The sequence below is a fragment of the Cercospora kikuchii genome (assembly GCF_019650295.1).
Source record: "Cercospora kikuchii DNA, contig_00001, whole genome shotgun sequence".
Taxonomy (NCBI): domain Eukaryota; kingdom Fungi; phylum Ascomycota; class Dothideomycetes; order Mycosphaerellales; family Mycosphaerellaceae; genus Cercospora; species Cercospora kikuchii.
Window position 1 is genome coordinate 2,017,901 of NW_025408582.1, and position 10,312 is coordinate 2,028,212.

The window sequence follows — 10,312 nt, forward strand, 5'->3', positions numbered from 1 at the left end:
TTTCCATCGTTGCGCTGACTTGTGGTCAAGGATCGTTCACGGAGTCGCGGTCCGGTCAGCAAAAGACTTGGACAATGACTTCATGTCTACCGTCAGGCTTGCGCGTTGACCTTCGACCTCAGTGCGGTCAGCGTACGATCCGCCACATCCAATTGTATTGCATGTGGGAAACAATTCTGTGTTCGGCCGATGAGCTCTGGGCCTCGTGGAGCAAGTGACAACTTGTGACCCTGCAGCGCATCATATTTGAGGCCTATCTCGGGGAGTCTTCGTTACGGGTCAGCAATTGACTGCACTCTGAATGTGCTATCTTCGTGCGCATCCAGCTGCGATGATGCAGCAGCGAGTATCCACTATGCACCTTGAGAGCCCGGCTAGTGGAAGTGTCGCGATATCGTGCTGCATCGTGACAGCATGGCGGGCCACCAAGTCGAATCCGATGCCATGGGATGGATCCATTTTTGCATGAGAGCCACATGGCAGTGGCTCCTGCCGCAGTCAAGCAAAGACAGCCAGCAACGGGCGGCCTGCTGTACCTTTTACCAATACGGTAGATCGCCGCGAGAGCTGCATAGGGCTGCAGCAGCAGGTCAGCGTCGTCATGAATGCAGGATAATAAGGTCGCAGTAGTAGCAGCGGCATCCTTCACCGTCTCAACGCCTGCAAAATGGATCACTACGAGTATCGAAAAGGCGGAAGAGAGGAGCATGTCAGAGGGCTGAGCACAAAAGCCATCCGACGAGCTAGTCCCAAAGAGTGCTGGATAACTGCATTAATTATCCGCTTTCGATCCTTAGTTGCTATTGATAGCCTTCTTCTGACTCCCGTGACCGCGCTAGACATCGACTCCACGCTTGCGCTTGCTCACGACTTCCTTCGCATGCTTCGACGTCCCGCCCGTTCTGGCCACCGATTCGCTCGTCCGAGCCTCGTGGCAGGTCCTACACGGCCCGCTAGTGAGAGGCACTGCACCTTTGGCTGAAAGAAGTGACTGCCAATTCTCTTCCGAAAGCTGTGTTTGTGACTGCGTCCGCTGCTGCAGGCACGGGAATAGATGGCTTGTCCGATGGCTGGCGTTTGGTCCCTGGGAGCCTTCACGATGACATGCGTAGGTACACTCCGAACGTGTGCTCTTGGGTGAGCATGATCCTATATAGATCATGTCCTGATCGCCACATCTGCTTCCCTTCTCATCATCAGCAGCATCACAACACAACAGCTTCATTTCCTTTACAGTCTTCAGCGCGGATTTCCTACTGTCAACAATTTTCCATTCAGCTTTAGGACTACGACTACACCTTCTCCTATCAACGACTTCAAGCAAGCCTCAGTACGCCTGACATTTCCTGTCTCCTACTGTCATCTCTGTCAAGACCGATTTGCTTTAAACCCAACACCTTTTCTTATCTCGTATCTCAAATTGTCATAATGGGTCGCGGAGGATACAACTAAACGACGCTTTCACTTCGACTTCAAGCTCTTTCCAACTTCAACGAAAAGGCTACAAGACTTTGCAAGTTCCTTCACGCAACACGAATTTATTCTTATCCGGCATATTTACGGCAACATCTTCTACCTACACCAAATAATGTTTCGACGACAAACAATGGCAATTTCGACGATGGCAAAGAATGACGACGGCAGAGGGTAAGCACAGGTTGCATACGTTGATGAGACTTTGTCTGACTTTCAATAGCGGATACAACTAAGCCATTTCTGGCAATGCATTATTTCCACTCAATCGCGGAGCGAGACTCGGCTGGACTTTTTCGAGGCGATCTTCGACTCTTTTCTTAATTGTAATGGGACTGGTCTTGATTTCTTGGATTTGACGATTTGATGGGCTGGCAATAGTGCATTGAGGACGACCTGGTAGATCCAGGAAAATCTATTTATTTTGCTGGGCAAATGCGGGTTGGATTCGAGAATACTTCAAGGCACGGGAGCGGCATTGCGAGGCGTTTGGGAAAGAATAATAGACATGTTTTGGGCTCGTCTAGACATAGAGAAAAGCGAGGTGCGCAAGCACAGGATGGCGGTTTGATTCTCTGCTGGGCGGGAATACATCTTTTGCAGCTTTTACCATAGCAGGACAATTGGCAAGGCACATTTGGAATCAACGAACTTTGAGATACATCTCCACTACTTCGACATCGCCCATATCACTAATGACCCACAGCAATGAGGGGAACGATTTCGTACTTGGCATACTGGCTTTGGATGTGCCAAGAAGATGGTCTGGGTTGGCTAGCTCTTCATGAACAGGTATCCCTGTTGCCGGATCGTCCGCAGCCAACATCTGCTCTCCGCAAACACTGCCACACAACAAGGTCTCAAGCATCCACACAAGTCGAGACGCGAGTACCTCGCGTGGACTCCAATGGCCGACGTCTGGCTGTCTCGATCTCCGATGTCGTCTTCACTTGGCGAACGTGTGCTGTCATACCATACGCGTCCACGGCACAAGCCCCGTCCATAGAAGCCATGACGGACCTTGCTGCGCTGAGCCATTCCCATCACTCCGCCACATAAGCATTACGGAGGCAATGTGTACTTCGGAAACCTGACAGCTGCTTCGTGTTTCACAGCCTGCTCCAACTGGGCATCCCGACATCCCGTCTCACGTTGCACGAGTACAACTACAGCACCCTCCGCGAAAGCAGTTCAAGTGGAATCGTGATTGCTTCTTGCACTGTTGTGATCACAATGCCACCCTCGGATAAGTTTCCTCTCTCGACAACGGAGATTGTCATCATTGCAGTTGCAGTGGTTATCGGTGCCGTCCTGCTTTTGTCTGCGATCATATTCTGCCTAAATCGACGCAAACGACAACGCCAGAATGTTCGATACATGCATCCAAAGTTACGAGGAGGCGGAGACGACGAGACTGAAGTGGTCGAATTCATGAAATCCGGATCATTCGACTCCACGTATCCGAGAAGCTGTGAGCTCGACAGTAGCAGCCGACCATGCGAGCTGGGCTACACCACAAGACCACTTTCCGAAGTTCCGCGAACACTTCAGCCTGGACAGACCAACACAGCATTACCAGCGTATACTGCACTGGCGATCGAACTGCCCAAAGTGGAGCTCGAAGACACAAGCAGGCGAGAGCTACCGCCTTCAAAATCCGATGAAGTACTGAAGCCCAACCCTCTGAACTTCTCGCGACCAGCCCGAGACAACACGCGGCTGACATGCGACACCAAAGGCCTTCAAAGCGTCGAAGCAACCTCGGATCCTCGTGACGCCGCCGCACCCGAAGACGATGATGTGAAGCCGGTAGATCCGAATAGAGTCAGCTCGCCGACGATTCCGACCCTACTGCAGAGTCTGCACAAGGACGAGAGTTGGACACAAAGACAGCCTAGCCCAGTCAGTCCCCTGGCAAGTCCAGATTTGACTCCTCAAAAGGGGAGGCAAAGGCGCGTGAGCTTTGCATCGCCAGTATCTCCCTTTGAGCCATCTGCTTCGCTTGATGGCACAAGACTGGCTGCCCCATTGCGTCCTGTGAGTGGATGATGTGGAGCTCGAGATTTCTTGTGTAAGATGTCAGCGCAGGCTATGAGATACGACAGACACGATGCAATGACCATGATTCATTTTCCCACACAGAATTTCTCGAATACCACTCCTAGCACTTCTTCAACGTCGCCAGATTCGCCTTTCCCTGTGATTTTGGCGAGACAGTCAGCTGCCGCACGTAGATGTTCTGCTGCGAGGACTATGTCGGCTTCTTCGCCTTCGTTCATAGTTGACTTCAATTCGACTTGTGCTTCTGACATGAACTGGTCCAGGGCTGCGATGCATTGATCGAGTAGCAACCGATGCCGCTCAGACGCTCCCAGAGATTCTTGCCAGATTGACTGATCTGGGCTGTGGCCGTCGATATCGAGCTCGGGCGAGATAGCTGCTGTTAGCCTCTCGAATTCTGTGACTAGTCCTTTGAGAAACGAGCGTAAGGCATTCCTTGCCTCATCTGTATCGAGGCACGACAAGACATGGATCGACTCGTCGGCTACCAGTGGCAGTCTGTTTCTTACATGTTGTATGGCATCGACACCCACGCTCGTTCCGTCATGGACCAAGTCCGCCTTATTGACGACAACCACGACGTTCTTCCCTTCGCTCTTCAAACGCTCGGCCATTTGGCAGACTTCGGGGTCGAGGTTGAGGCAGACACGACCATTCTCAGTCTCTTCGAAGCTGAACACCACAACGACCAGGTCGCTCTCCTCGGCTCTGGCCTTCGCCCTTCGCATACCTTCCTGCTCGATTTGGTTGATCTTCTTGGTAGATGTTCCACTTCCAAGGTCTGCCTCAACTGCGCGTCGTAAACCAGCTGTATCACCAAATCGGCACAGATAGCCTCCCAAATCAAGTCCTATTTCCACAATGTCACGGGTGGTACCAGCTTCATTACTGACAATGGCGGCTTCTCGCCCGACGATGCGATTTAGCAATGAACTTTTGCCAGCGTTGGGCGCTCCGAGTAGCGAGACTTTAATCCCGTGACGAAGGAGCTCTCCACGTACAGCATTCTGACTGTGGATCAAAAGTGACTTGCGTAGCACTTCAACTTGGGCCGCGACGGAAATCATGAGTTCGCTGGGACTTTCATCGAAATGCTGATCTTCACTGAAATCAATCAGAGCTTCGAGCTCGCCACGCGCATACAACAGCTGGTGCCGCCATGCTTCATATTGTTTCGCAAGGCTTCCAGTAGTGCCGCGAACAGAGAGTCGCCTCTGTTGCTCGGTATCAGCAGCCAGTGTGTCTCCTAATGATTCCACTTGTGTCAGATCGAGCCGGTTATTCATGAAGGCTCTTCGAGTGAATTCTCCGGGCTCTGCATATCTGATCATGCTCCCAGTCGAGGTCCTGCATCTCGATATAGCGGCAAGGACGGCTTTGACAATAGCCGGGCCACCGTGGACATGGAGTTCCAGCACATCCTCACCGGTTGCCGTGGTCGGTCCCTCGAAATAGAGGACGAGGGCGCTTGAGTCTAGTACGGAGTCTTGAGACGGTGATTCGCTTGGATCATACAGAGTTCGCACTGTTGCCACACGCGACTTAGGTGGTTTCTTGCCTGGACATAACGCGTTGTAGATTTGCAGACTTGCGGATCCCGAAACGCGTATTACTGCAATCGCAGCTCGTCCAGAGGCGGTTGATAGCGCGTATATCGTGGGTTCAGTGTATGTGTTGCTGGCCGCTGATGCACATCCTTTGGAGCCGACGTGCTGGGAAGCACGCGATAGATATTGCCGTATACGTGGTGCCGTAACACTGCGTGCATGTTGAAAGATCCATCTTCGTGGACTGACAACTCCGGAGGGGGTCTGCCAACACGGTCTTGCGATCCTGGCGAAGGATGACAGTATCCTACTCATCAACAGTGCTTCTGTTCTGGTGTGTATGAGCTCTGTCTGATCAGTTCAAGGAGAATGGGCAGGATCACGCGAGAACGGACCGAGAATTGGAGCAAATTGACGGAAGCCAACCGCATGTGGGGTGCGCCGATTCAGCCCTACGATCACACAGCCTCGTGGCTTCAGCCATCACGCTGCACTCACGGGTTACAACACCGATGGAGCGTTCTCCGGTGGAATCTACCATGTGGAAGCCACAGCGGGCCTTGCACAATGCTATACGCAAACTAGCAACCGGAGCTGCCGAAGATATGCAAAGCCTGCGTGGCATGCTTTTCAGTCATGTCTCTCGTGCATGGAGTACTGTAGCGCCTCCACCTGAATCTACCATTACACTGACTGCCATGACAGCTGGTACGCGACGAGCGTTGCACACAATTCGTCGCTCAATATCCTCACAGCCTCCCTGACTACCAAGCATAGCCATCTTCTTCCTCATCTGCGTCTTCATTCCAATCATCATCTCCACTGGCCTCTGCGTCAAGGAAATCGGCCTCCGTATATTGCATCTCGCGCGGTCGCTGGTTATCAATGCGAATGTCCACAATATCGCAGAGACCTTGTATGAAGTTTTCTGGCACTTTGCGCCAATCTGGCCCTCCAACTTCCTCATCCGACTCTGTATCCGATGCTGATTCTGGCGATGGGGTGGTGGTTTTCGAACGTGAAAGCAGCTGGGTTTCTGCAACACGCTTGCTGCGACGTTGTGGCCTGGACTTTGGCTCAGCCTGGAGATCGGAATCAGAATACTGATCTGTGTCGCCGCTGGGTTTGTGCGGCGAGATCTGCACGTGGGAAGCCTTTCGGACACGCGAATGTCTGCCGTCGACTGGTACGTCTCGGCTCAGCTCATCTAGGTCGCTGCTGTACATTCCGTTCTCAATTGGAGCACTCGGTCGAGACATCCGGAACTGCCGCAGCGAGCCGAAATTCTCGTTTGGCTCAGCGTGCTCACGCTGGTACACCCGTCGAAGACGCTCGATCCATTGGTCTCGAAATTGGACACGATCACGCCAGGGGATGTTTACGTGTGCATGGATGACCAGCGTGCGTAGATCTGGTAGTTCATCTGCTCGTTCGACAAGTGTTCGGAAGAAATTCTGCGCTGACTCGGGTGACCATTTCTGTGCTTCCAGAATCTCCAAGTGCCGCAAAGTCGGGGGCCAGGTCGCAGTCTCATTCTCGGGCAACAGCTCATCGTAGAGCTCAAAAGCATCATTCGTCGTTTCCTTTTCACTGTAGAGCTGCAAGTCCATCTTCAACACCTCCAAGCGCGGGCACTTCTCCTTCAAGCTTTGGGTGAAACTGAGGTTCAAGGCAGCATTGTTGTTCAGCTCGAGTACCCTCAGCTGGGATCCAGACGTGTTGAAGAAGTCTCGCAGCATGTCACTTGTGATTTCCAAACAGTTACTGAGCTCAAGACGTCGCAAGTTGTTTGGAAGTCGTTGCAGAAACTTGTCCATGATAATGTCGCATGATATGAATGTTAGGTCAGTCAAGGCAGGCAGCTTGGCGATAGAAGTCGCAAGACCCGGCGGGCTACGGCTCTCATCATCCACATCCACAGCTGCAGGTTCCAGGCTGTCGTCAACATTGAATCCGGTGACGACCAAACGCTTCAGGTAGGCAAAGACACTACTGTCGTGGACATCGGACAGCTTTTCGTACAAATCCAGGGGAATGTCGTGGGCCAAGGGGTGTTTTGCAATTGTGTCACGACTCCAACGCCAGGTTCGCAAATGAATTCCACGATCTTCCATCGCCTTCACCAGCTCTCGAGGTTGTACGGTCCACTTGGGCTGCTTTCGAGGTCTGTAAGGCTTCTCGTAGTTCTGGTGCAGCAGTTCCATGTGTTGCAGCTGTGGCAGTTCAGGAATGAGCTGCAATAGATCAAATACAGGCCTACCTGGTGCTGAGTATGCCAGATTACGAAGATCGACGTTGAGCCCGTGGATCTTGACATTGTAATTCACAAATCGTTGATCGTTGGAGGTTCGCAAGAGATCGAGCAGCTGGTGAGGATGCTGTGTATTGTAGATTCCCGGCGAGTTGTAATACGCGTCAAGCGCAGGCTCTGCGAACGCGCGACATACCCGTGCGGCAGATAGCTTGAGCCACGCTGCATTGTCATGCGACGGGCGAGTCCATGATTGTGTGTCGCCGGCGGCATAGATGAAGACGCTCTTGAGGATATCATGCGGAAGCTCCGCCCACTTTGGGATCTTCCCATCGCTTGGACCATCGAACACTTTCTTCACCGGCTCGACGTTTGGCTTCCTTGACTTTCCCACCCTGAATGCCTTCTTCAGTGAGCTCTGCCGAGTCTTCGCGGCCTTGCTTCGAGTGTGTGGTTTGCGCCGGGTGCTGAGCTTGCGCCTCTTTGGCGCGGGCTCTTGCGCGACTTCGATCGGCTGTCCGTGTGGAGTGTAGTCTTCTTCGCTGCCTGCCTCGAAGTCGTCGTCGGTATCAGGATCGAGGTAGATGGAGCGGCGTCGAGTGGCTGCTTGACGAGTAGAACGTCGCTTCGTGCCCGCCATGACTGCGCCCACTCGCTGCACAGGACAATGTTGCGCTCACGACCAAAAGAGTGCGATGGATGTGACCGACCGCGTGGTAAGGTGGTGCAAGAGTTGAGACGCGGTGGTGCAAGGCTGCTTGTTCGCGTGCTGCTTGCCTTGCACAAGGAAAGTGTGACGCAGGGATGCATGATGCATGCGCCGGCAACTCCCGCAGACAAGCGCGGTCGATCACGGTGGACCCTGAATGCGCAGGCAGATTTCGGTCACTGGCAGCCTGAAGGCCTCGACCGCGGCGACGACTCTGCAACGTTTTCACAGTCGCGTTGTCGTTCGCACGCTTCAGGGAACACCTTTTTCGTGTGTCCAGTTCGCGACGTGCCGCCCTTGTGGTCGTCGAGCCCACGAGCTCGCTGCTCTGACGCGTCGAGTTCGCGACCCCAGGGCCCGTTGATACCATGCTACAGCGTGCAGCATGAGGCTCACTTCTGTGTATCCATCTTCTGCATGATCCACAATCGCCAACATGCGGTTCCGCGCAGGCATACAGAATGTGCACACGTTCACCAAGTTCACGGCCTCACTCGCCTCTCTCGGCAACATTGCCTGGCTCAGACTGGACGAGAAGGATGTGCGCTTCACTGTCATTCCTGAAACTGGTTCGCAAGTTTGGTCGGTCCTCGCCATCGACACAATCTTCGAAACGTACAGCATTCAGTCTGCTGCCGAGGGCAACACCATCAATCTCGAAGTACCGCTTGCGCCACTGCAACGAGCGCTGAAAAGTGCTGCTCATGCGACATCCGCGAGCATTCGCCTCACCAAGAAGGACAACGTGCCCTTGCTGTCGCTCACGATCGCAACTCAGCCGATCAACAGTAGTGCTTCAAATCCCAATGGCCATCCTGGCTACGACAGACACAGCGGGGAGGATGCCGACTTCTTGACTGCTAGGCAGGAGCGGGAGACTCTGGTCACGCAAGACATCCCCATACGCGTTCTTGCACCAGCCTCTGTCGATGGCTTGCACGAGCCAAGATCTCGACTGCCGGACGTGCACATCACACTGCCGAATCTCATGCAGTTGAAAGGCATCAGCGATCGCTTTACCAAGCTAGCCATGTCGGCAAAAAGCACACGAGGTGGCTTTACTAAGTCGATGGCTGGGCCGAAGCTCGAGATCAGCGCGAACATGCATGGTTGTCTACGACTCACGCTGAATACAGATGCGATGCGGATCAACAGTCTCTGGACCGGACTCGAGAATCCAGAGCTTGATCCTTCGCAAGTCGAAGACGGTGTGGATGGGCTTGCAAACCATCCGAGTACCCGAATGAAAGCGCTCGGCGACGCTTCTGGACAGAGCGAAGAAGGCTGGGCGACCGTGCGTGTGGATGGTCGAGACTGGGGACGTGTGTTGAGCGTCGGCCGTCTGGGCGGAAGAGTAATTGCCTGCTTCGCTGACGAGCATGCGCTCGTCCTATATGTCTTCCTCGACCGTGATGATCCTGGTGGCGGCGAAGATGTGCTTACGGTAGGGCCTTCTCGTCCACGCAAGTCTGTCTCATTTCTGACTGAAGCCACAGTATTACATCTCGTCCTTCGTGCCATGATCAAATTCACATGTCCATGTACCAACACGCATTGGTGGACGATCGGTCAGCTGCTCCGTGCGGCGCGGCTGGGTCGTGTGTTGGCGTGCTGGCAAGGGTTTCTAGACGGACCGAGAAATGTCTCACATGCCCACTTGCACTGTTCACAGCGACAGTTGTGTAAAACTACAAAAGTACATAGCATGACGTCGAATCTCACACAGAGTGTGATTGTTCAACTCCTGACCTGATTCGTTGCTGCAGCTTGCCAGACGTCAACTTAAGCCTAGGTTTGGCTCCAGACTTTCGCGCTAGGTTCTTGGGTTCGTCCTCGAGTGTGTCTCAGGGGGTCCTGTGTTTCCACCACCTGAACGCTCGAGCCGCTATCCGTGCGAAGGTCCGCCCAGCACACGACTCATCGTGAAACCTGGAGACACGTCCACCAGCATCCACTCCCTCCAGCACGCCGGGCGTGCCACCGTCGAAAGCCAGCTCAACGAGCGTCAACAACACCGCAGGAGCAAGCGGGCGAGTCCGCGGCGTGTGGCTCGCGTGGTCCCGCAGCGGCGACAACGACTGCATAGGTACTGGGAGCAGCGACGACGGCAGGACGTCAGTGCATGCTGGCCAGACGCACTATACATAGTAGATCCGCGCCAGCACGTGCGGCGGCCTGAAATGAAGACGCTGGCCGGTCAGGACACGCCTCGAGATTAGCAGCAGCAACTAGGCAGCATACAGTCTGGCTGCAACAGCGCCTGATTGCGCG

General features: G+C 53.8%; 4 protein-coding genes across 4 annotated transcripts; 2 read left to right on the forward strand and 2 right to left on the reverse strand.

Moving 5' to 3' along the window:
* Window positions 1-2,706: 2,706 nt before the first annotated feature.
* On the forward strand, window positions 2,707-3,522 carry CKM354_000073000 (uncharacterized protein; the record flags this gene model as incomplete). Its single annotated transcript, XM_044795830.1, has 1 exon — window positions 2,707-3,522. The coding sequence occupies one exon, from the start codon at window positions 2,707-2,709 to the stop codon at window positions 3,520-3,522; it is 816 nt and encodes a 271-aa protein (XP_044651765.1).
* A 77-nt stretch (window positions 3,523-3,599) lies between these two features.
* CKM354_000073100 (uncharacterized protein) lies at window positions 3,600-5,396 on the reverse strand (the record flags this gene model as incomplete). Its single annotated transcript, XM_044795831.1, has 1 exon — window positions 3,600-5,396. The coding sequence occupies one exon, from the start codon at window positions 5,394-5,396 to the stop codon at window positions 3,600-3,602; it is 1,797 nt and encodes a 598-aa protein (XP_044651766.1).
* A 449-nt stretch (window positions 5,397-5,845) lies between these two features.
* CKM354_000073200 (uncharacterized protein) lies at window positions 5,846-7,972 on the reverse strand (the record flags this gene model as incomplete). Its single annotated transcript, XM_044795832.1, has 1 exon — window positions 5,846-7,972. One exon carries the CDS (start codon window positions 7,970-7,972, stop codon window positions 5,846-5,848), a length of 2,127 nt encoding a protein of 708 aa, XP_044651767.1.
* Window positions 7,973-8,477: 505 nt separating this feature from the next.
* On the forward strand, window positions 8,478-9,564 carry CKM354_000073300 (uncharacterized protein; the record flags this gene model as incomplete). The annotated part of the gene is made up of 2 exons (XM_044795833.1): window positions 8,478-9,485; window positions 9,538-9,564. The coding sequence occupies 2 exons, from the start codon at window positions 8,478-8,480 to the stop codon at window positions 9,562-9,564; spliced, it is 1,035 nt and encodes a 344-aa protein (XP_044651768.1).
* Between the last annotated feature and the right edge of the window lie 748 nt (window positions 9,565-10,312).